Source organism: Epinephelus fuscoguttatus, linkage group LG4 (genome assembly GCF_011397635.1).
Source record: "Epinephelus fuscoguttatus linkage group LG4, E.fuscoguttatus.final_Chr_v1".
NCBI classification, from domain to species: Eukaryota; Metazoa; Chordata; class Actinopteri; order Perciformes; family Serranidae; genus Epinephelus; species Epinephelus fuscoguttatus.
Window position 1 is genome coordinate 4,507,675 of NC_064755.1, and position 27,831 is coordinate 4,535,505.

The 27,831-nt window shown below is 40.5% G+C and overlaps 1 protein-coding gene across 2 annotated transcripts in view; it reads right to left on the bottom strand.

Moving 5' to 3' along the window:
• The window catches only part of bcar1 (BCAR1 scaffold protein, Cas family member), a 118,722-nt gene that overhangs the window by 25,050 nt on the left and 65,841 nt on the right, over positions 1-27,831 (bottom strand). For both annotated transcript variants that reach the window (XM_049574420.1, XM_049574419.1), the window contains exon 2: positions 10,905-11,633. In XM_049574420.1, coding sequence (XP_049430377.1) covers positions 10,905-11,633 — 729 coding nt within the window. The remainder of the gene's footprint in view (positions 1-10,904; positions 11,634-27,831) is intronic.

The following is a 27,831-nucleotide window of genomic DNA, read 5'->3' on the forward strand; positions in this document are numbered from 1 at the left end:
GCTCTAACTATGAGCTGGTCTTTATTTTAGAGCTATTTAAACAGGATCATGCAACCAACAATTTCCAGGTGTGACTGAAATGAATATTTGAACTGCTTTTCCCTCGCATAGTCTGTCAAACGAACACACTGACAAAGAAATGAGAGTGGATGAGCATAACAAAAGAGGGAGAAAATGACTCCTACTTCAGTACTGAGCAAGTGTGTGAGTGAGCGAGCGAGTGAGTGAGTGAGTGAGTGAGTGAGTGTGTGTGTGTGTGTGTGCGTGTGTGCGTGTGAGCATGTTCATGTCTACAGATATGTGTGGGAGTGTGCCAGACAGCCGTGTTGACTTCATTAGTCTCCAGTTAATCTCTCAGCATGTGGTGCAGAATGTAGCCTCACAAACTGGTAGTTAACACACACACACACACACACACACACACACACACCAGCTGCACTGAGATAAATATCATCAGAAGTGATTGTTTTCATGCCAAAAAATAAAACCCCCTCAGATCTAGTGACCAGTCACTGCTCTCCATTCCACACCCCATAAACCAAAGGTGATCGAGCATTTTCAGTTGTTGGCTCTAAATTGTGGACTACTTTGCCATGATTTACATCTTTCTCCTGTATAGCCTACCTTTAAAATCTGTCTTAAGACCCATCTCTGTTCCTCAGCCATGTCATTATTGTCATGAGGACACCTGACCACATTCTGGTTTTTATTTGTTACGATTTTATTTTGTTGTTTGTGCAATGCTGTTTTGTGTTTTAATTATATAATAGATTATAGTCTGTGCTTCTTTTCATTTACTTGTATTTTATTACAGCTGTTTTGTTTTAGATCATTCAAATGTGCATTATAAATAAACTTGACTAAAATAGGACATGGCTTACAAACTGGCTTACCTAACAGATTAAGCTAGACTTGTTTTTGATTGGCGATATGGCAATTACTATTCCAGAATTCCAGCCATATAGCTAAATGAAGAAGTGGCCTATTGAACAGAGTGACTAATCACAGGTTTAGTGGCAGAGGTAAAGGAGGAAAAGGACTCAGTTCACCAAGCATCACCATAAATCACCAAGCCCGCTATCCACCATCTGGCTTGTGTGGGGGTACCTCTGGTCTGATCTATGAGGAGGCCAACAGTGTGTTGAAGGCCTTCTTCTAGATCACACAATGTCAGGCTATTTAATATGCTGTTAATGAATTTGTTTATTTATTCGGCATATTTCCTGGTGGACATTTTAGCCTTTGATATTTTCATCTGCTGGCCAACTACACGTGATTGCGGCAAAAAGCCAGAATATACCGGCTAATGTAAACCCCGATCCTTTTGTATTGTGTTATATGGTTACTATGTCTGCTATGCCAGCGAAACACCCTCAAGAGGCCCAACGATTCTACACTGAAATCAATTGACAGCTGCTGATATTCATTTACATACTGACAGAAATTGTAAGACATTATATTCTGAATGTAGACATGCATAGGTTTGAAACAAAAATTCTGAATACAACATTTGAAAGAATATGCTTTCTTATTCAAAACTCTATTCAGAGAACTTACTAGAGTATTTCCCTGCTGCTGTGTGTGTAGATAATAAGAAGGCTCCAGATGAAGCTGACACAAATACACCCTTTAAAATAACAGGGCACCAAAATGCCCCTGACTCTTCAGTTCCCTCATGCAAACACTGTTTCATCACACTCACACACACACACACACACACACACACACTCATTGATGGTCTTCAGCTGTTTCTGTATGTGTGTGTGTGTGAGTGTTAAGCTGGGAGACGCTATGACACGTGGCTGCTGACACACCCCTCCTAGCACATCAATGCCTTCGATGACAGCTGTGTCAGCTGACACTACTGCTTGACCTCCTGACACACAAACACACAAACACACACGCACACTGATACATTAGCGGGTTTTACACTGACTCTTCAAAGTGGGAATTTCATCCCATTATGCTGTCTCACCGTTCTGTATAAAAGGTACAATCGCACAATGGGGGACAGAGTTGTCTCTCCTTTAGGCCAGCATCGAAGGTAGTGACAGTGCCGCAACAATGTCTGTGTTAAAGGGACAGCCAGCAGGACAGGATCATGGGTGGCGCAGATTCCCTACCCAGCTCTACTTATCTTTCTCGTCCCTTAAACATTTGTGGGAAATTTAAAAAGTAGCTGATAGCAGTTAGCAACTAACTCAAAGAACAAGAACAGCGGATAAATTGGGAAAACGCTGAGTTTCAGGAGCTCCTTACCCTCCGAGCAGAGGACAAGATCAGCTGCCATATAACATAGACAGCAAACACAGGGGCGGCATGATGCTGTTGTTGTTTGGTTCAGTTTAAAAATGCAAAAGCAACAGGAGGAAAAGACTTTGCAGTGTCTTTACAGCACTATATCTGTTTAAAAAAGGCTACTATGGACACATTTCAGGTGAGAACCATGATTCTGTACCCAGCTCTACTTATCTTTCTCTGTGTGAAATTTAGTTGATTCAAAACACACATTAAACACATATTAAATATGGCTTAATATAGACAGTTTCAAACACAAGTACGCAAATTGGCTTCACTATAAATTGCAGCATTGACAGACAAACACTTGTCTTTATCTGGACACATTTCCCCCACCAATACATGATACAAACATGCTAATGTTATTAGCACAAGTCTATGGCATTTTACATTGTGTAAATTAGCCTAGCTACTGGCGATCTTTCCCTCTACTCATATAAAACCAGGGACAACAGCAACATGTAACAAAGGTAACGGCACATAATTTGGCTCCATTACAACTCACAGCATTCACCGACAAAACAACTGTCTTATACTTAACATGTTTTCCAACCAAATACAACATGTATGTAATGTTATTAGCGCCAGCCTATGGCATTTTAGATTGTATAAATTAGCCTAGCGAGGAGCGGAAATTTCCTCTGCTCATATGAAGTATTGATGTAATTTCTTTAGTATAAATCCTTGAAGGATAAATGACACACAAGACTTAAAATGCTATTTTAGTGGAGGCTTTACTGTCTTCACAATTTATTGTTTCTTATCTGTGAAATACAAGTAAATACAAGCTTCATTTCCACTGAGGGAAATGGTGTCAGTATACAGAAACAGACAGGAGGTCTGCGTCACCGTGACGCTGAGCGTTGGAGTGGGTGAGTTCAACATTGTGCAAACAAAGGGCTGTTTTGAAAACATCACCATTTTCACAGGTAACTTAGTCTTTCCCCCCACCGCAGGAAATAATGGATTAATCCTGGAAAGCTATTGATGTAGCGCTTTTCTCCTTGTGAAGGTAACACGGCAATTATTCGACCAATGAGAATTTGTTTGGATGAGAACATATCAACCAAATAATTGGCTAGTCGACCAGGAGAGTACAGCCCTAATGTTCTCACAGTTTGAAATTCCCCTCACACTCTCCTTGTTAGCACCTCTGTCAGTCTGTGCAGGGTGTAGACAGTCATGTGTCTCTGATATTTGCAGGAAAGTGTGATTGCTATGTGCTGCTGTCTGTCTCAACAGTCTTACAAAGAAGCATTTGGTGTGTAAAGCCGAGCTGGAGCCTTGCTCAGCAGCTGAGACTCTGCAGCTGGAGTTCCCTCTGCCTCTCTCTGCTCACTTCCTCCATCAGTCCCTCTCCATGTTGAAACAAACACTGCAGTTTTCATCACTCTTCAATTACTGCTCATCTGTGTGTGACTGTGTGTGTGTGGATGAACGAGTGAAAGAGAGAGAGTGTGTGGAGTCTTTCCTCAGCAGGAATTTCTTATCTCATAATGACTAACTGCCAGGAGTGGAGTGTGTCTTTTTTATTGTGTGTGTGTTTGTATGGAGAGGGAGGCCAGGGGAGGTAAGTGAGCATAAGAGCAACTGAAGGGCATTGGCAAGGTAAATACATAAAGCATGTGACGCACCCACCCACACACTGACTGACAATAGAAGGTCCAGTACTAAATACAAAATGTTAGCTCAGTCCTGTCTCAGATTCCTAACTACTTGACCTTGATGGAGAACATCAAGTCAAGGAACAATTTAAAGGACAATTCATAAATCATTCGTATATTCTTGTCTCGTCATACAGTGCAGACCTTGCAAATATATCAACACTTACGTCAATATTGTTTTTTATTTAGGCTAATACCAAAATTGTGATATTTGAGAGTTCAAGAAATGTGATAATAACAGCAGAAGCATTTCTTTTTTGCAATGTGGTCTGACTTTCCTAGCCCGCAGCTCTCAGCCTCAAGCACTTTGTTTCCTTCTGAAGACAGAAATCTTTAGGAACACCTTAACCCTCATCTGGCCGCTGTAGGCTTCATCTCATCACATTACTCAGACAGGAGGTAAGGGTTTATTTGTTGGGGACTTTTTTCAGTGGTGTATTAATCCACATTTGCTGTTTTAGTAAGTAGCTGTGGAGCAGGATGGTGAATGTGGGACTGCGTCAAAATCAACTACAGTATGTGCATACACAGTAATAAAGGAACATGTTACCCAGTGTAAAGGCTGATTTATAGCTGTACATAGGCTTTGTTGTGCTTCGTGGGTCTGCATTGCTCTGTAATTTCACCTCCAGAAAAACAAGTTGGTGGTGGGGCTTCTTTGGTACTGTGTTGAGTCTGTCAAGGGCAATAAAGTTTGATTTATTCAAATTTAACACAAAATAATTGATTCATTGTTGGTTTTGGTGTTCTCATGAGATTTGATGACAAAAATAAAATCATTAAATAAGGAAAAAAATCAGGGCGTGGGGCCACATTGTTCCAATAATGCAAGGGAATCTCAATGCTACAGCACACATTGACATTTTGGACAACTGTGTGCCTCCAACAGTTTGTGTCTGTCCTTTTCAGTTTCATCATAACCATGTCCCTGTGCACAAAACCAGCTCCGTAGAGAAATGTCTTTCCTAGTTTGGTGTGGAAGAACTTGACTGGCCTGCGCAGAGCTCTGACCTCAACCCCATCCTACAACTTTGGGATGAATGGGAAGACTAACTGTGAGTCAGACCTGATCACCATCACATGTTTGAGTGGCTGCACACATTTGGCTATGTAGTGTGCATAAAAATGCAGCCTTTCATTCTGCACTGAATGAAACAGAGACTCATGGCTGCATGGAAGGTAGAAAAACACACTCAAACATCTGAAACACGACAGCATACTTTGGAAAATGGTCAGCAGTAATGTTGAGTACATGTGATTTGTAATGTAAATGGGCAAGAGTGAGTAAAGACACTATGTGACTGTAAATACTGTACACTGCATAGGTAAACATATACTGACCTCTGGGACACCACTCTCTCTCCCTGATGAAATCCTGGTGACATGTACACATGGGGTATGACTTCACTGTACACTTACTCCCTTCAGAGTTAATTAGGATGACACCACTAGACTCACATGGAACAACTCCAGCCTCAACAAACAAAACCAACAGACCTGCACTGGTAGTGGTGGTTGCAGGCTGTAATATTCATCTTATCCAGCAATGGGATAATTTTGGAGAGACAAAATAGTGTTCTAGTGATTTTTGTGTTTTTAGACCCCAGCAGAGATGAGGCTGAAACTATGAGAATTTAGTGCTGTGGATGATGAATCACCACGGATTTTCCTCCAGGGAGCATGATCTCAGGAGATGTCATGGCATTAGGTCATGGAACAACTTGTATGGGCTATAAATGGTGCTGTAAGAAGTTGGTATGTGCAAACTAGCTTTTCTGTGGGATGTTTTTGAGCTCTTGCAACAATAGTATTTTTCCTTTATTATTCCTCGTTCACTTTTGACCTATTTCCATGGGCATGGTATGGCACATTTTAGATGTGCTGTGGCCAACCTTTGGTCATATGTAGTAAGACTTTGGCCTCGAAACAGTCACGGTCATGTTGGTATATCAAACAAGTTACGGATATGACCATGATTATTTTGCTGACCTCGATAATGCCCTTTGTGTTTACATAAGAACGCCACCAACATTTTAGCCAACATGATGCTAGAATGAACAGCATGGTTTACCCACAGTTCTCCCTTCTTTTTCTTTCTACTCCTGCCTACTTGCGCGAGTCTGAAGGAAAACAAAGCAAACAATTTAAAGATGACACAGCAGCAGCACTTTTGGAGTAGAAGAGGCAAAGTCCTGATAGTCATTGGCTTGCCAACCCCTGGCAGTGAGCCAAAAAGTCAGTCATTTGTAGTTTTACACTTCAATAACTTCATCCTATAGTCTGTAAAGCCAACAACGAACCACCCGGCTCCCAGGCCATCCATCCTGGGAAGCTGACTGCAGCACACTGGCCAGATGTGCTAAGCTTGACTGTTCGTCTCAAGAGGCATCGCTTGATATTGATTTTGTTGGCCAGCTTTTGCATTGCAAGTAATTTTGGTCTTTTCCTATACAGTTACTATAATTTTATATATACCTTTTTGTATCTGCAGTATAAACAGGTATTAATTACATTATCAAAAATAGATTGAATATTTTCTTTCATGTACCAATTCCAGTGTCTGAATATTTTAAAGAATTAAAGTTCATTGCTCTTTGAAAGGATCTACTTGCATTATTATTATTATGCTATTATATTATCATTATATCAATGGCATAAAATGGTCTCAAAATGACATTAACATTGTTTATCGTTAAGATTTCTGTGACAATATATCATCCAACAAAAGTAGTTATCGTGACAAGCCAACTGTCCCGCAACTGACCTAATTAAGGGGATCAGGTATCGGCCATGATTTGAACAATACACAACAAATACAGTGTCTTTGTACATGTTCATGTTTGTTGAATGAGACAAAGGCTGCTTTTTGACAGATAGCTGTATGTTTGAAGCAACAATAACAATAATAATTAATAAATAAATAATTTGTTGTATTGCAATATTTATCATTCAAAGCGTGATCCCACATTCATTCAGAGATTTTAGGGCTAAGCTCCTGATCTCTACTGACCTAGAAGCACCCTTCTTTTTTGATATTGGTATAGGGAGCGAAGCTATTGTACGTGGTGCTGTTGTTTGAAAATAAAAAGACAATATGGACATACAGTAACCAGTGCTACCAGTGGATCACCTTTAATTATTGCATAGCACAGTCACAAAATCTACAGTGAGCCGTTAGATGAAGAGCTGCAGACAACAGGCTTTACCCCCAACATGTCAGCAAAGTACCCAACAACTTCTACCATGCAATGTGATGTCCTAAAAAAAGAAAAAAAAATGCCCTTTGCATATTACAGTATCTAATTACAGCTGCTCACCCAGCATGTCTCCCCACATCATGTACACTTCATATAGCTGCTCTAAAAAAGTACAACTAGGCTTTTTCAACATTGTGTGAGAGACAACATGTCCACCTTTTAATGTCTCATGATGCTGGTGGAAAGATCTGGAGTTTGGGAAAAAAAAACCACTGTACTCTTTTAGTGCACTGACAACACAATAACATTGCTACTGAATTCATGATGGAGCATTTTATTTGTGACATTTCCTACATATGAATTTATTTTGAAGCAGTTAGAGATGGACAGAGGAGCACAGATGAGGTCGTATGTTAAGAAACAGAGGAGCAGGTGGACCCAACATCCCCATCATCAACAATACACACACATACACACACACACACACACACACACACACACACACGCACACATCACTCTGGCTCACAGTGGTGCTTACACATATAACATATGGCTCACTGCACCACAGTAGGCCTGGAGGGGCTTCCCCAGAGTACACACACACACACACACACACACACTCGGCTTGTCACCTGCTGGCACAGTAAAGTGCTTACTCACCCAACCACAAGATCAGAGCTGAATTATTAACAATCTTATTATTTCACTGGTCCTCCTCCGTGCGCGCACACACACACACACACACACACACACACACACACACACACACACACACAGCCTACTGTTTATTCTGTCAGCATTTTTTCCTCCTTTTGTCATCCATGCTGTCTGTTCCTTCTCTACCTCTTCTGTCTCTCAGCTCTTAATATTCCTCTCTGCTTTCCCTTCTCATCCAGTGGAACTGTTCAGCAGGTTGTTTCAGTGTGATGTGAAGTATGAAGACAGAAATTCATTAAAAATGCTGCTATGGGAATGTAACAGGAGGACAATTCATTTTGTCGTTTTCCATGGTAAGTTAGGATTTCTTTAATCGTCCATCTCTTTATCTTTCTAACCACCACTGATAATAAAGTAATAATAATAGATGGCTTCGTCGTTATATTTTCAAGTTTCAGTTATGCCAACTGCATTGGTGAATAAATGACTATTCAGTAACATGCTCAAGATGGCGATGGCATGTGAGCAAATAGCAACTAAAGAAGAGCACCAACTGATTGTCTTGTGATTCTTCCTCTGCACTGTCAGATATTAGAGATTAAGCAGTAGAATTATAGAGGAATAACTACACTGTAAACTCCAATCCATCCATGACACAAAATTTTGATGTATAGTCTACACAAATGCCCCGGAATGTCAAAATGACATAAAAACCCATCCCTTGTGAGCTTGACAATTTTTTTTATGTTAAATCAACAATTTTTGAGTTAATGTTGACTTAATTTAACTAAAATTTATGAAGCTTTTTTTGCTGAATAAGTTTAAGACAGATAAGAGTTTCCCAGCATGCTGTGAGATAATGTGTTTAATGTGTATATTAGAGTGTCCAACACAAAGTTGTGCTGACGTGAATTAAAGAGCACTTCCTGGTTCAGAGTTTATCTCTCTGCCTTATTGAGTAAATGAGAAACTCAAGCTTGCCACAAGGTAAATGATGAATGTGAATGTGTACTCAATGCTTTTATGTTTATATGACATAGAATTAAATGCTCAAACAACAACAGTTACGTTAAACTGACATAAAATTCCTGTCAAACAAGGGTCATGTGACACATTTATTTTGTGTCTGGTGTACTTAACGATTTTATGGTACTATATTGTACTAAACTAAAAGTGTTTTTTTTTTTTTTTCCTCAAAAAAAAAAAATAAGTTGAGTGAGTGAATTGGGGTTTACAGTGTAAGAGGTTCACAGGAGACTAAGCAGGGGTAAAGGGCCGTCCACACCAAGAACTATAAATATAACTATAAATATACAGTTTTAAAAATCATTCTAAACTCAAGTGGAAGGCAGCATCCACACTACAACTATAACGACAACGATAGCGGTGGGCAATATCGTTCGGATCACTTTCAGAGCGATTTGATGAACGATAGAAACACTGAGAGCCAATCAAAATCCATCAGAAATGACAGGTCGAGACATTCATCGCGTCACTACATCACTCAGACTCATTCAACATGGCGGACGACATAGGAGAGTGGCTAATCACCGAGGTACAAAAAAATCCACCCCTCTATGATAAGAGTTATTGACTTTATAAAGATGCGACCAAGAAGAGGGACATCTGGGACGCAATCGGGCGCACCCTTGGCATAAGTGGTGAATGTTTTTGTTCACGGAGATAAGACGTTTATGAATAGCCAATGCTAGCTGTTATGCTAACTAGCATTACCTCACGTAGCTAAACATGAATGACAACAACTGTCTCGCCTCCTTATGATTATTATCACCACCGTTCACGGACCAAAATTAGCACCATTTAACGTTACCAGCTGAATGCTGGTGAAATATGCAAGTGGCTGGTAGATTTGCTGCACTCATCCCTCCCCTGCCGACCACACCGAGCAGTGTGTGTTTGGCATAACCTAGCAACACAACGATATCGTTCATTGGTGTGGATGCTGCCATTGTTATCGTTATAGTTAACGTTACAGTTATCTTTCTTGGTGTGGACGGCCCTTAAGTGTTGCTTGTGTTCACGATGGTCATAAATTGAGGCTTCAACGGCAATATATTGTCAGCTTTTGAGAAAAACAGGAAGAGAAAATCTTGTATGTTAAATCATTAAACCTCTCAACTCGCTTACCGCTGTGATACCGTTTCCTCTCACACACCAGGTGCCAAATATTACATGCACAAGTGTCATTCCATAACAGCTCTGTCACATCTGAATAAAGATGTCAGGAACATTGAGGTGACAAAAAGCCATCAGTTTCACAGCTCGACAAAGTAATGTTATGTTTTCCTGAAAATGGCTATACTGTAGTTCTGGACAGCAGGTTAATCACCTTTCTATATCACTGCACGTAGTGTAAAATGTAAACTGTGTAACGTAAAGCCTTCTAACTTTATTTATGTATTTTTTGTACTTTTTTCTGCATACCTAGTTTTTGAAGTTTTTAAATATTGAAATCTTTAATTTGACTCTTTACCCTTGACTGCTGTAACACTGGAATTTCTCAATTGTGGGATCAAAGGTGTATCTTATCTTATCTTTACTTATCAAACTGAACTCCCTGAATCTCTCCAATGAGCCAAAGAGTGAAAATTGACCAGTAACTCTACACTGAGACTGAGAATTTAAAAAAAAAAGAAGTTGAAAAAAGTTGGACCTCAGGTAAAGGACCACACCTTCACAACAACTCTGTGATACGCCACTGCAGATGATACTGGCTGGCTGATATCCAGTATATGCAAACCTTATCACACAACACAAAGAACAACCTTGAGTTTTTGATTTGACAAAAAACAGACACGCACAGAAAACAGTGACAATAGTAGGAAGTGTGTGTATGTGTTTGTGTGTGTGTGTGTGTGTGTGTGTGTGTGTGTGTGCATGATACAAAAACATCCACAACTCAGGAACAATAAGACTAAATGTCCTATTCTTTGCTTCAAGATTTTTCATTTTTTAACTAAAAGCTTCCTTTCTTGGTGCCTTGCTTTCACCCTCTCCTCCTGTCTACATAGAACATAAAATATTCATGAAAATGTCTCTCTACAGAATCAATTCCTTCTGTTCTTACCTTGCCCAGTGGCTTGTTGCTGCTCTCCCAGTTCCTCTTTTCCAGGGAGGGGGGCACCTGGTACACATCCTGTCCAGCTGCTGTTCCCCCGGCTGGGGCTGCTCCCTGGCCTGGTACCGGACCTACAGAGGGGGGTACCTGGTAGATGTCCTGCCCAGGAAGCTGATACTGTCTCTGGGTTAAAGCTGGGGCCTTGCTGGGGGGTCCCGGAGGAAGTCCGCTCGGGCCAGAGGGGACCTGGTACAGACTTTGTGGACTTGGCTTGGGGCCATGGGAGGGGGGCATCATGTAGACAGAGTCTGGGTTGGTCTGTGCGGGGCTTGGGGTGGAGAAGGCTGGATGCATAGATGTGTACTGGGCTGAGGGGAGAGGCTTATTGGGAAAGCCAGAGGAGGAAGCAGCAATGGCAGCAGACGATGGAGCAGGAGCTGGTTTGGCGTAGGCGCTTAGAGGGGGGAGAGGTCGCTGGGCTTGGGAGGAGGGACAGGAAGCAGCTGGCTCTGGTGTAGAAGGCGTGGCCTGTTGCTGCTGCTTGCTGTCGTACATGCCGACCAAGATCTTGAGACGGTTGCCAGGGACGATGCCTTGGCGACCGTGAAGGGAGCAGAGCCACCAGCCATCCAAACCCTGTGTGTCACGCTCCAACACTGTCATGATGTCACCCTTACGGAAGGACAGTTCATCTGGAGACTCTGCCACATTGTCATACAACGCCTTGGCCAGCACGTTCTGTAGGAGAACAGACAGACATATGTAAGAAACATACTGTGCAAACTCAAATTGGTTCATGTTCCCATGTACTGTTACATGTAGCTTTAATAAAGCAAGGCAACAGAAAAAACATGTCATCCACAAGACCGGCTTGTAAGATGGGTCCAAAGTTCCCAATAGCCTATATTCCCAGCATGGGACCCTGGGAACATAGGAATGACCTTATTAGGTCAATGTAGGGTCATGTGCACTGTATCCTTATTTTATCTGTTTGTTCATAGCTGTGCTGGTAGATCATACTGACACTTCCAGAACTTGAAATCAGCAAATACATTTAAATTTGTGAACATGGCAGACAGCCCCAACAGGTGATTTAACAGTGACAAGTTAGTAAAAGCAAAAGCCATAAATCAAATGGTTTTCTCAGTGTGTGAAAACTGCTTTAGGTAAGTGAAAAAATCATCTCTGCCAAGTGCAGTGGATGGATGATTACCCAACCAAGGCTTCCCCCAGACCACATTAGGCTTTTCTGTCTCCCATAACTTGCAAAGATGGCAGTCATACTTATCCAAGCTGAAATCCAAGCACCAATAGGTCTCTTGACAAAACTGTGGCTACCACACAAAAGCCCAGGATTTTTATTTTTTATTTTTTTATTTATTTATTTTTTTTTACAGTTTATTAATTAAACAGGACATGTTTGGGATAGTTTAGAAACTATGTTTCAACTGTAGAATATCCTCTGTACATATCTTGGTCACAATCTTGTTTATACTATTGGTTAAGATACCTCTATTGAGTGATGTATCTTTGATAAAGACATCAATAGTCTCACATTAGTAGGACCGAAGTACAGAACAAAATCATTGTACTGCATCATTTTGTACAGCAGATGATGCAAAGTCCAAGTCCAAATCATGCCATAAAATATGTTGTTTTTCACTGCCTTTTCTAATCTGCCACCCGGTAAAGTTTGGGTAGGTTTGGGCACAAAAACTCCTTGCTTTGCTGTATCAAAAGCAAGATTTAAAAATGTATTTTTCCAAAATCTTCCTGGAGCTGCCTCCCCACCATCAACAACTAGCTATGAGTAGCACCTCTACTTTCTCTGTGCACTGCATTATGGGTCACTGGTGTCCATCAACAGCACGCTCAAGGATGAAGAACATTAAGTATACATCCTCATTTTTTTCAAGATACTTAGAATGTACTGTGGTATGGCATTGTAACCCAGCAGCTCTGATAAATGCTCTTGTGTTGACCCATGGAGGACATGTCTGTCCTTACACATGAGAAAAACTGAAAAATCCAGCCACAGCTGTGCACATCATTAGGGTGGCAGCTACAATCATATTCTGATTCATTTTCATAAATGACATGCTGTTACATGTGTAAGCATGCAGCCAAAGAGAGGGCAAAGTACAAGGACACCGGACTGCTAATGTCGTTTGATTGTAGATGAAGTCTGCTGTGGACAAACCAACATAAAACCATAAAAAGATTTAATAGTTCTAATAAATATGAGTCCATTTCATATTCAAAAGCCATCTGATCTGTAGTTTTCAACATTTAGTGAACAGAATGGGGATCATTTTGTATTGCATTGCATACCATATCATAATTTATTGCCCACACGGCAAAAGGAAACTCTCTCTCACACATGCATGCACGCACACACACACGCACGCAAGCACAAAGGTCAAAAAGTTTCAAATTCCACATGTTGAGAATAGTAAAGTGTAAGAATAGAAGCCAAAAATACAGTTATTTGGCAGTTTCAATTAAAAAAAAAATCAACACACAAATGCACACACACACACACCCTCACACACTCACATACACAAACCCAGCATGCAAACAGAAACACCTCCCATCAGTCTCTCTGGAACTCTTTGAAACTAAACCAATATTTGTCGTCCACGTCTGAACTCAGCCGGCTCTCCTCCCTCTCTGTGTCAGAGTTCCACCCCAACTATCACAGACTAGTACAGCCTGTACTGGCCGTGTGCCAGACCCCCCCACACACACATACACACACACACGCACCTACTTAAGCACAAAGCACTGGCCATCTAAATGAGGCCATGTAATTGGCTTCAAGATTTGTAGTCAGTCTTTCACTGCACTAAAGGCCTGTTCATGGCCTGAGAGTGGGCTGTGAACGAGACAGAGACACTCGACCCTGATATACTCCTTTCATCCTATTCATTCATTAGCCGTGTTTTAACAACACAGAAAATTTCCTTTTAAAGAAAAAAACCAAACATACCACACACTTAACAATTACGTGATATTAAACTACTTTGTAATCAAAAGTCCGACTTCTTTTCTAGGTACCTTCCTCAGTCTGACTGACTTTCCTCCAGTCAAAGTGTACTGCCCCTTGTTCCATCACTTGCATGTTGGTGCAGAATCATGTCTGTGTACAGTTTAACACTAGGAGGCTTGGACCCAAACTGGCCTAAGTGCTCTGCACATATTCCACAGTTTCCACCCCAGGCTTTGATCCGGAAGTCGAATAGCATTAAGTGGGTAACAGAAGAAGAAGCTGGTAACAACATGAAGAGATCTACCTCCAGAGCCATGCATTTTTGGATGGACAGAATGTACAGAGCTGTAAAGTTGTCCATCATGGTACCAGTTTGCCACTCTATAACTGTAGCTTGCTAGTTTCATGACTGTTTGGTCTGTGACATGGTGGGTCAACCAGAGAAAGGGCCAATACTAACAAGCTGAGAGATGGCATATTGCCACCCATGGTAGCAGAGTCGGACATACTTTGGTCATTAAACTGACTCCTCTCCTTGGGACAAGGACAGGAGTCCAATGAAATTGTCTAGTCAAGCTATAACTGTAGCTTGACTGTGTAAGTAAACATACTGTTTAAATCACTGTTTAACATAGCAGCAAAACTTTGTGACATAGCAACTAGTTTGGAGCCACTGGTGGTCTGGATGTCAAAATTTAAAAACCTTCGATGTATGTAAATTGAGAATGGCCTTTTCATGGAAGCAGGAGACATCCAGCAGTCCAGCATGGACAATATTTGCATATTAACAGAATCTGGATCTTTCATTGAGAAAGAAAGTGGATGTAAGTTTCAGAATTTCTAATGAGGTACGTGAACTTTTTTTTTTTGTCATTTTTTAAACACATCAGACACAAATAATTTTTTATCAAATGCTAAGTATTATATGTCTTCAAACTGGAGGGGATCTTCTGACCAGCAACCATATGATCACATGTCCCTCTTGGACACAATGCATGCTGGATGTGTGGACATATCTACAGAAGATTACTAGAGATGAGTCAGACATGAAAAATATTCTCTCCCACATGTTTTACAAGTCAAAAGGTGTGATGTGGATGAGAACTAGACCAGCACTGTTGTACTTCTAGATCTGTAGATGTCCTATACAAGTATCAAGGTATGTATGGTGAATATGGCTGCCTTTACACTGCCATGTCTTGATGCCCAATTCTGATTTGTTGCCTATATCCGATTTTTCCTGACTGCTGTTTACATGTTCTATTAACCTTATTTTTCACGGAGACACAGAGGCAAAACAGAACGCAGCCAGCTTCCGGTTTTTTGTGTGACACTTCCGGTCCAGCACTCTTGACCAATGTTTACATTACTGAAATGTTTACATTACTGAAAGCAATTTTAAGGAATAACTTTAAATATTTGAAGTTAATCGTTAAAGAATAAATCACCTGGAAAGCTGGCGCTGCTCCACATAATTTAAAAAGTAGCTGCAGACGGGTGTGGCTGGATGGTTGATGCGTACATGCTGATTCGGGTGCTATCAGAGCCGATCCGCACATCACTATGGCTTAATAATCAACTCAGTCAATAAAAACAACCCGTCCTGTGTTAGGAGTGTATGTCGCTGACAGAAAGAAAGAAAGAAAAATCAAAAAAGATAGAAAAGCAGCGTGCACCTCACATATTTATTTCTCACAGTTGCGCACACATTTGGCTGGCATGCAGAAGCACTGTCTGTGTGTCGAGGGTGCGAGCCGCAGCTTCAGCTGCTCAGGTAGAGAGGCTGTGTAGCCCGGTGTGTTTTTTTGCTTCTCGGTTCTGCAGGTTCTCTGCTGGTACACTGGAGATGAGAATCAAGCAGTTTGTCTCACTCGGGATAGACTGTGCTTTTTTTGGTTCATAGTTTTTGATTAACATGCAACTTATTCGACTTTCCTTCCTTTCCCTCGCTCATGAGCACGTCATCAAAATGCGCTGTCGTCGCATTATTCATGACGTACGACGTGGACTACCAGGAAATATCCGATCTGTCTGTTTAGATTACAGACCTATTGGCAGATATCTGATTCATATCCGATATATTTCTACATATGAAGGAGGCCTGAATCTGATCTGACAGTATCCGATATCATGCGTTTTTTTCCTGTTTACACATTCATGTTACAGATTTGATCTGTGCAACTTGAGAGGAAAAAATCGGAATTGGGTCACTTGCACCATGTAGTATAAAGTAGGCCTATCTATCGCTTTGTATCGCATTACTGGAATGACTTTAGATTCATGTTGTGGAATTAACTCAAAATGACAAACACATAAAGCTTAATGAAGCACATCACAGCATCTCTGATTGCATATATTGTGAGGCAGCACAATCCAATAAGCCATGTCTTTATTGTGATGGAGTCTTTGTTTATGCTAAATTAATACCTTAAAGATGCTTCAAAGACAATTGTGATACATATTGTAATGCTACCTGCTATTAGGGCTTTTTAAGTTTATTATTTAATGACACAAAGTGTTTTTGGTGACAGACTGATGTTGTCAGTGTTCTGCTAGAAGGGTTGACACTGAGAAGTGTTAGGGTTGCATCAGTGTATTTTGAATGTCAGATTAACTGTTGAGCTGAGCTGCATGTCAGTAAAGAGAACTGAAGTGATTAAAAAAATGAACTCAGTACAGAGAAATGTGTGGTAAGAACTAGAATCCCCAAGGTAATTAACACTAAGGTGTGTCCACCCCTTTACTCAAAACACACGTGTTGTAAGCTATGGATTTCTGCCAGTATGACTTTCATAGTTTGGTCCAGACTCCAAACACAAGTCACATCATTTTACTGGGCATTTATCCACAAAAATATTAAACTGGATACAGCAGAAGCAGGAGGTTCAGTTCTGATTGTTATACAGTATAATAACCTGACAAACCCTCAGACAGCAGACACAGGATTTAAATCTTTTGTCCGAGAACTGCACATGCTGTTGTAGAAAATCGAGCAAACATTCTTGAGCCTCTCAAATCACCTCCTACCACCGCCCTTAAAATTATAACTTATCACCACACTAACTTTACAAAATTATTTTGTTCTGCTTTCATTTTTTTAACTTCTAAACTTGCCCTGTGCTAGAAAATACCCCTGTCCCAGGCAAGAATTCACAGCTTCAAAAAGTAAAAAAAAAAAAAAACCTTCAAAACGTAAAACTAACAGTAGGCACTGATAACATCGGTGTCAAAATGTACTGCTATAATCATTTTTGTTTTAAAATATATATTTTTATGGAAGTGTGCCCTTTTAAGATGTGTCCTTGATTTTTGTGAACTCAATCAGATTTCTACAAAAAACACAATTTAATCAGGTATAAAAGGGGGTAGCTATACCACTACGACTGTTTCCTTCCAAACAGGCAGAATGCTACTTGAGTACTGATAGGCTTTCTTCTTCATGATAAATTCATTAAACAGTATTACTGTTGGATGTGTCTAAACCAGAACAGAACAATTAAGTGGCCCTTCTAAATCAAAACTAAATAAGAATTATGGTTTAAAACTGAGTATTTTGATTAGCATTAAGAGAAGTCTTAGCAGCTTCCAAAAATAAAATGGCTCCTCATTACAACTGCATTATGATTAATAAACATAAAACTTTTTGTCCACTCTGTAAGACGTCAACTCCATCGCATCTTACCTCTGATATCCATCATGTATGCTCTTCAAGGAAATAATAAATCATGGAAATCTGATAGAAACTACTTGTAGCCATGGGGAGAGGCTAATTTGATCTTTTGCTATCCAGCAATTTGGAATATGCACTTGGAATATTACCAGGACTAAATCAGGACCAATATTATATATAACGAGTCATAATGACAATCTGACTGTATAATATATAATCATATGTTAGCAGAATAACATTACTCTGAATCACAATGTGTTCAAACTAGAAAAATGTTTTCTTTTTGATCATACAAACTCACTTGACAATGGCCACAGGCAACTGAACTGACAGGAATAGCCTGTAGTTAGCAGTTGGTTAGCTAAGCCAGCACACTGTCTTATGGTCTCTCCAAAATCCACCACAAATGTTAAATTTTTTTTTTTAACTTACTCAAGGTAAGGTCTGGATCAAAGTATTACAGAGGGGAGGAGTTTCGTAGGCAGATCAGATATCACAGAGATTGCCATAGAATGAATGGACTACACAATGTGTAAGCAATGTGTAAGCTACCAATACTGATTCACTTACACTGTATGTAATATAAGTGTCAGGACTGATAACTTTTAGGATTTTCATTTGTTTCCTCTACTGATCAGCTTCTACAACAGCTGGGTTTCTCTGACATGGAAGTCAGTGATACACACTGCTGAATTTACTCAGATGTACTGTATGTGCCTTACCTCTCTCTCTCTGGGTTTCCCCACTATCAGTAAGCGTGCCCTGTACGAGCACACTCTCAAGAGCCACTGCCAACCAGCTCTGTTTGTCGTGTGAGTGCTGAGTGGATGATGAATGCACGTCTCTGTCTGTTCTCTGCTCTCTCTCTCATTAGGTCTCTATAGAGAAATGAACACAGCTACAGAGGCCACACTGAGGTCACTGTCTCTCACTTACATGCACACACACACACACACACACACACACACACACACACACACACACAGGACGCCATCATCTATCAGACATGGACATGTTCAAATAAAACAGCTCTTTATAAGGTGGATGCCTGGACAGGAATCACTCACACACTCACAGAAGACAGAAATCCCCCACTTTAGTACATTCCAGAGTCCAGAGAAACAGGAAGTGCAGTGAGGATGATTCACACCCCCTCCTGATTGGACAATGAGTCAGTGACCCGACCCTGAGGTCCTGGAATCACCCTGAATAGGTTCTCATGCTCGCTCTATTTCTGTCTCTTTGAGAATCCCACTTTGGCCTGTCCAATCAAAGAATCATCCCAAGATTCAGAATAAAGTTAGTGCCTCCCTGAAAAAGGAATCAGTTTCAATGACACAATGACACTTAATCATTATAATTACATCCTAATAAGTTTGAAGAGTGTTTTAATAGCACACAGTTCTCTCTGTCTCTCACTCGTTGTATGGCAGTTCTCTAGTGCTAGGGATTGAGGGCTGAATGATTTGGGGAAAATAATGGTGATTTTTCATCACCTTTGGGACTGCAGTTTAATTTGTGATAATCAGAGTTATTAGAGTTTTGCCTTTTTCAATAGTTTTTTTTTAGTTTGTTTTCAACTTTTGGTTTCATTCCAGGTTAGTTTCAGTTAGTTTCCAGAGTGCCTTTGCTTGTTTCACTTTAGTTTTATTGTCACAGTATGATAATCGTCTCATTGTGATTTCATGACATCACGGTATTACAGAATCTAAATTATTATCAGTCAGAATGACCCTTGAAGGAATGAAAATGGAAGGGTTATTGTTGGTTGAACAATAATTGAAACTTGAAACCATTTTAATGGAAGTATGTGTAAAAAGTATCCCTTTGGAAAGTCCTAATGCTGCTGCTGAAAGCTCTGCACTGTAGCTGTTAAAGAGGCAACAGATAGCATCTTTTCCTAAATATATCATTATGAAAATAATGTGGGTTGCACAGGGTAGTGGCCACAGTAAAATCAGACTATCAGCATCTACATAGGTTAATAGTGGCTTTGCAATCTTTGTAATAAGCTTCTGCCACCGATGCCGAAATTTCACGAAAAAAATTCTGCTTTACGGCAGGAAACGCATCATGTATTGTGAAATTGGTCGGTCAGCCAATCAGGGACTGGAGTGAGTCCTTATGAGGAGTTGGGCATGAGATAGTTGAGTCACGAGCACAATGGCAGATGGACAAAGTTTGGAAACAAGTGAAAAACGGCCTAGCGAAAGAAAACGAGCTCCTCTGTCTGAGGAGGCAAAGAAGAGCAAAAAGGAGAGTGATAAAAGAAGAGGAAAAACAAGAGTAAACCTCAGTCAGGCGTTCAAGAGATGGAGGGAGCTCCGTGACCGAAGAGGCTTCAACACCGGTGTCCAGCTAGCTTTCTTTCTAATGGATCAGTAAGTAACACGGCTAAATGTTAGCTAGACGAGAGAGGACTGTACTGCACTGGCTGCTAGGTAATTCCTAGCTGGCCAGCATCTCAAATCGCCGCAATCAGGGACCGGGTAGCGAGTGCTGGTCAGCTGACATCTTCGTTGCCATTCCACGGCAGCCCTCGGACAGTGATACCCCCACCCCTTCCTTCTGTTCTCTTCTCACGGAGGAAGCTATCGACGGACATCGCCCAGCTAAGTTTGCCATTCAATCTGAGCTCCAACCAGCCGCATCGTTTCCATACGGTACTGTTTATTCTAAAATCCGGACTGTTTACATGTGCATATTGGTTTAATTCCACTGTGTCTACTGTTGTTTGTACTAATAGTGTACATATTGATATAATTTACTGTGAGTTGTTTGTACTGGTACTGTGCATTCTGGTATAATTATTTGCATTACTATTTGTTTTTTCTTCAGATAAATCTGATAATTGTTGCTCGGTCTCTTTACTCATTTATTTAGTATAGTGTTCACACACCTTCTCATTCTACATATACAAAGAGGTATACCGGTGGCTTTACAGCCTACATTTTATTTAATTTAGAGAGTCTAATAGAGTCATATTATTTATTATCTCTGATCCCCACGGTCAATTATGTCGTTGCAACAGTGCGACGCAACACCACTGACGCTAGGTGGCGCCAAGCAAAAAAAAAAAAAAAACAGAATCCTATCTGTTGCCTCTTTAAGATCACAGACAGGCGGGACAGCATACCTTCCTCAAAGCTTCCTGATTCACAGCTTTGATGATGATAAGTGTAAAATGATGAACTGATCTGCTGATAGCAGTTGTTCCACTTATATTTACAGGAAGATAAAATCAAGAGTTGCTGACCATACCTTCCCAAACTTTATTTTACGGGTTGTTAAGACATTGTTAATGATATGATCAAAATGCAACCCTTGCTAATTGAAAACTGCATGTTTGGGACCAAAACATGTCCATCACACCAAGTGTTGAAAAATGTCAACAAAAGACATGACTTTATCTTTGGTCAGATAATCTTCTTAACTTATTATTTATTTAACATATACATTTTTAAAAAAATGTTGTAGGAAATTGATTTTGATACTAAAACATTTTAACAACAGCCAGCCAAGAAATCTTCCAAGCAGTTTCTCTACAGCAGTGAGCATGTTTGTCAACATCAAATGAACATGTTGACGCAACAAACAGAGGTGTCTGTGGAATCATGGCCAATTTTAATAAAACAGAGGCAGAGAGAGAGTGAGCAATTTTATGAAGCCAAGACATTTCCATCCCATACCTCTCTGTAATGAACACTACTTGCTAAATATTTCTGTGGTTACTGACTAAATTTCACACCTGAGTGGCTGAAAGACATCAGCTCAGTGGAAACTGAGGTTTAACTTATTCACTAGTGAACAGACATAGTCTCTCTCCTAAATACAAAGATGCACATTCTGATGCAGTTTCTTTCAGAAGTAGGGGAGATCAGGGCTGGTTGTGCACTTTTCACTCTCTGCTGTATGTCTCTGGCAAAATTTATGTTAGAATATTCTAATGAGCAGGAAATGCAAGGGTAAGGTCTCAGCCAACCTCATCTCAATCCAAAGTCGTTGAAATCTAGTGCTTGGACAGTGACTTCCAGCATCCCAGGAAACCTTGCATGTCATATCTCGACATGGAATGTCCATGACCAAACACTGATATGTGACGAGGTCAGGGTGAGAATGTGTTGGCTCAGTTATAAATAAATGCCAAAATTAGGTAATTTGTGATCTAAGTCTTGAAGTACGTTTGTGCCAACCTGCCCCATCAGGGGGTTGGTTGGCACAAATGTACTTCCACAAACATACAATTTTAAAATGGTATAGTAGTTACAAAAAGCAACCAATAGAAATGATTTGAGCATTTAATTTAGACAAGAACATGAACATTTGAAAGAATATCTGCCCTTTATTAAAACAAGACAACATTTTTGAGCCATTCTCAGTAGGAATGTCGAATTTCTTTTGCCATTTACCATTCAAAAACAATAATAAAAAAATAACAATACAAACACTGTTTTTAATCTTTCAAAATAATTTTTTTCTCTCAAAATCAGTGTACCAACAAACCCCACCAACATTTGACCCAACTTTACAAAGAAATGATATTAGCAAGCTAGCATCACTCATCACAGTTGTTCAAATTTTATATAAAAATTAGGGGCGCAAGATATTGGATTATTTTTTTAACCAATATCTGATGTGGTGGTATATCAATACCATTATCAATCTATATCTTTGAATACTAATTACACAGTTTTCCCCTTTAAAAATCCCAATCAGCTCTGCGTAGACATGGCTGGAATTCAGCAAACATCCTTGTCTGCTAATCAGCGTGAGAAAGCCATCAACTAGACACTTGTACATCCACTCTGCAGAGGCAGTCCGGGAGTGTAAAGAAATGAGAACACAGTGGGAGCTAATCACATTACCCAGACCTCTCAGGATAAATCCCAGCAGAATCAGGCCCTGACAATGTGGTGTTACCACAACGACCATTGCCAGGACAACCAGCTGCCGCAGAGCGACGCCAAAACTTCAATGGCGTCGTCTGGTCAGGGAGACGACGGAGGATGAAAGACAGCACAGGACAGACAAAAGAGGGTGTAAAGAGGAACAGAGGAGTTTAAAGGGCTGGAGGTTAAATGAGTCTGATGACGACTTCACTTCTAGAACCATCTAGAATGCACCAGTGTTACATTTTAGTAACTTTGGTGCATTCATGTGTTTGAAAGTTGGCCTTTTTGCCATGGTGCATATTTTTTGAGCTTGGCACACGTTAACATAAATTCCATAGTAAGATTTTTCTGTTTTGTTGCCTTAGTAATGTTTGGTCAATGATTTGTTGTGTTCAAAATTATAAAATATAAAATTTATGCCTATAAAATGATGTCAACTTCATTTTCATACAGATTTTTATATAATACAAAGAAACATCTAAGGGAAGAGAAATTCATTATTTATTTCATAAATTGCCAACTGTGTTGCAGCTTTTTTCTCTCTTTACAACAGTGACAGCATCTCTTACAAAGACAAGACATTTAAAAACCTTCAGCTCTTGGGAAGATCTTACATTTGTCAACTAAACAATTCATTAATAAATGTCAAAAATAACCAGCAGCGTAATACTGAAAAAGCTGCATTCCTAACAGTCCTCTTTGGATGGCTGGCAGTTATTTACTGTATGTGGTATGCATGTGAATGGAACACTGGTTTGGTATGCTGTTGGTGAAAATCATAATAAAGCCTGTCAGTGAGGTGACCTGCTGTTTCAACATCTTTAGACTGATACTTGATAATTTATGGAAGTGTAAGTATGACAGATCAATTAATGTGATAAGTGACAGAACTATCAGTACTAAAATAAATAATGTGCTGTGAATTTTTTGATTTTTTCTGAATATTCAGCAACTCCAACTGCTCTGAAGGAAAGAGGAGAGAAGGGAGAAACAGAGAGATGTCCAGTGAGGAGAAAGTAATGTGAACAGCTGGTGGAGCGAGCTCACTATAGACAGGTCACTCATCTGTGTGAGTGAGTGTGTGCATGTGTGTGGCTTAATGTCCTTTGTCTCTTGCCTCCTGTTTGACCCCTGGGGACAAATACTAGCCTGCCACAGGAGGTTTTATGTGTGTGTGTGTGTGTGTGTGTGTGTGTGTGTGTGTGTGTGTGTGTGTGTGTGTGTGTGTGCCCATTTGCCACAATGCAGAAAGCAAAACAGAAAACAGGCACTATAGGGTCCCCCTGTGTGTCTCTCTCCATCTATTCTATCCCTGCTGCCTTTTCTGCTGCAGTCACATTTCATTTCTGCTCTTCCTCTTTCTTCTATCTTATTGTTCATCTGTTCTGTCCATCTCTCAGCTATCCTGCAGTAAGTCACAGCTCAGTTCTCCCTGTAGCCTGGACTGAATCAGGGGAGGCTGTACTACCAGATAGCCAGGCAGAGCAAAGTGTGACTAGCTGAGGTGAAGAAGCGTGAGACTTCTTGTGTGACAACATTTTGCATCTAAACCAGGTGAAACTCTGTCCATAGTGAAACATGACTAATATCAATCTAATCTACCAGACAGTAAACATATTTACATACTGCATATACAATCAGGAGTGGCTCCTCTTAAAGACACATTGAACCAATGAGTCCCAAACAACATGCAGCAAAAAACTGTTGTCTGATGTTCTGTTGTAAGATATAATGTGAGCAAAACATGACTTGTGTTGGTGCTGTAATGAATGATAACACACACACACACACACACACATACACACACACACACACACACACACACACACACAAGCAATGAGGTACAAGGACAAGGCATAAACACACCAGACTTTGTGTCTCCCCACGCAACAGATAGAAAACAGTCATTAGGAAACACACAGTGTACAAGAAATACCACTGCTGGGACACAGTCTATACAGGCAAACTTCTGTGTGTGTGTGTGTGTGTGTGTGTGCGTTTGCAAATTCAGATTTTCCTTTGGTTCGTAACAGGATCTGTTTCCACTGTATTTGACTGTATTTGTGAAAAGTCTGACCTAATGTGCAAGTGAAAAAAATGCATATGGAGGAACACATATTTCACACACTGCCCTTTTCACACAGAGATCTCACTATAGGGCCACAATAGCCCCATTTCTACCAAGCAGTGTGGTACGGTACGGTTCAGTTAGGTGCACTTTTCTTCCGTTTCCACTGTAAAAAGTTATGGATGGAACCAATGGAACCGTGCCGTACCATTACCATTTTTGGTACCCCTTCTGTTGGGGTACCTAGCATACAGATCTGGTACTAAAAGGTGGAGCTATGAACACTGCAGTCTGTTGATGTGTCAGGAGCTGACAGTCACTCTGCAGAGTTGTGGCTGGTTTGAGGCAGAACCACTGTTCATATCGTGGAGAGTTTAATTAGTAGACTGCAACTATATAATATAAAGATGTTTTGCTGCCTCTCACAGCAGTCGTAGTCGGAGGAAAAAGTAAATTCATTCACTGGGCCAACTGCCGGGACTTTTAAGGTGAAACATAAACTGATAATGTTACTCAATGCACAAGCTGACGACATGACTCAATTAACACACCTTAAATATTTTATATTACAACTGTGACCATTACTTTAGTTTTTATATGACAAACACTTTTAGTAATGAGTGGATCTTCAAGCATTTGTATGCATCCATTTAGGCTGGGTTATGCAAACTGCATATATTCCAATCCTCACTGGGAGAAAAGAGAAGTGTTGTGTAGCATCAGGCTAATGCAACCCCCGAGCTTGTCTGACAAGGACTAAGTGCAAAAACCCTCTATTTTTAAATAGCCCATGGAGAGAGACACTCACTGCAGCCTGTTTTGTTTCGAGCTTTTTTGTTCTGAAAATGTTGGAGAAGCAGTGAGTGACAATAACCGCGCCCACATTTAAAGGCACGGTTTGCGGTGGAAACGCTAGGGTCGAGGTACCATGTCTGAAGGGTTACTTTTGGTTCCAAAGGTACCATACCAAAAATGTTTGGTGGAAACAGGCCTAATAAAGCCTCGTCTTTACACCACCTTCCCTTTTTTACACAGAACCAAACAACAGCAGCATCATCATGTACCTCCAGTTTGTGATTCAAGACGCATGCTGGCATCGTGGAAGCAAAAGAAGTGTGACATGTAGCACAACAGTGTCGGCCTCTGGTGTGAAATATAACATACACGTCAGCAGTGCTTTCTAATCAATGACAGCGGCATTAACATGGCAATAAGTATGCTTTAGAATAGATGTGAAGATTATACTTTAAGGCTCTCAGTGGTCTCTTTTCCAGCTTTATCTCTGATGTACTTTGAGGTCTTCGGGCAGAGGTCTTTTGTCTGTTCCAGAGGTCTGGCTGAAAACTAAAGGGGACAGAGCATTTTCTGTCAGGATCCCACAGATCTGGAACAATCTGCCCAAGGAAGTCAGGTTGGCTGAGTCAGTGATCTCTTTAAGTCCCCTCTTAAACAAACTTTTATCTGAGAGCCTTTCCTCATTTTATATGAGTTTTAAAGTCATTTAGACACTCTTTAATTTCCTCAGTTTGTACGTATATATCAAAGCGTTTTTATCAATTCTTTTAAAAGTTGTTGTTTTCATGTTTTGTCTTTAAATTGCTGACATGTAAAACACTTTGTAACTCTATTTTGAAAAGTGCTTTATGAATAAAGATTTTTATGATATAAAAATCATATACTGTCTCTGATCTCACTGGCTGATCTCGCCCTCTGCTCGGAGGCGAAGGAGCTCCAGGACCTCATTGTTTTCCCAATTTGTGGACATTTTCGACCGCTGTCCTTTTTCTTTGAGTTAGCTGCACACTGCTATCAGCTACTTTTTAAATGGCTGGCTGTCCTTTTGGTACAGATGTTTAGGGGCTGTTACTAACCCCAGTGCAGGCGAGACAGCTCTGCCGCCTCCCCTCTGGGTGAGGCTACAGAACCTTTTGCCTCAAAACAATCAGACACAAGAACAGTTTCTGTCATACACTATTAATAACCCTGTCATACTAAAATTTCATCTTAACCTCCTTTTCATGAGAATATAATTTTTCTAATGCACCTTTTTTTAAAGTGTACATATTATCTGTCACTGTCAATATAAATCCTACATGCAGCATATACAGTACATATAGACAGGTATACATGCATATACTGCTGATAATCATATATTAATCTACTCAGTTTCATCGCATTCTCATCCCAACTTGTCAAATATCACGTGTTGTCAGTGGACTTTCACGTCTAAACATGATATGCAAGGTATCCTTGATGTTCCAAGGCGCTGTGTCAATTTATGCTTGTTACATGCATTGTGTCTTTTCAAAATACACATTTAGATGTTCATTTTGGTTAAAAATAAGTTTTCGTAGTACTCCAGGAGCTGCAGATACTTGACTGAAATGCTGTGTCTTTGTGGAACTAAATGTGTGTACCATTGCATAGCTGAGGTGTGTGTGGATCTGTATCGCTGCTGAAACGAGCCTGGGCCTGTCTCTCGCCCTCTCTGTCACTCACTCACTCACACACACACGCACACACACACACACACACACACACACACACCGTCCCACTTACTACAGCATTCCACATCCTCCACACACAAACACACAACTCTCCTATTACCTCACATTCCATAGGTGTCACTACACACACACACACACACACACACACACACACACACACACACACACAGATTGTTGAATTTCATCATAAAGATGAGAAACCAACAGATAAAGCAGAGCAATCCTCTGTTTCATTCCTTTCTTTGTTTCCTTCTCTTCTTCCCTCCGCCCTCCTCCCTCTCTCTTTCTCGCTCTCTCTCCCAACCTCCACTTCTTTCTTCTTTAGTCTGTCCGTCCCTTCCCCCCTCTCTCTTTTCCTGACTTGGCATGTCAGACTGCTCTTGAGAAATAGTTGTGAGTGCACGGCTGATTTGTACAACAGCAGAAAGCATCAGCGGAGCATCGTGCTGGAGCCGGGACTGCTGCAGGACACTGACGTCTGTATCATGTTTACAGGCTCAGAGAACAGGGAGAAGGCTCTCTACATTAGTCATCCATCATTTCTAAGCCAATAATATATACAGCTCTGTGGGAGCAGTAATGTGTGAAACTATGTGTTAGATTTTGTTTCAGTGGAGAGCTGTAGTGTTCAATGACCCAAATTCTAAGAAATACAGTTCTGAAGTAAACCTTGCCTGCTGTGTATCCTGCAGAACCCGAGGGGTACTCCAGGAACCTTAAAGGGCCAGTACGCTGATGTTACCCATGGAAATCAGTTTACTGGCACCTGGTGAAACAGCTACATCACATCATCTGTGGCTCTGGACGTGC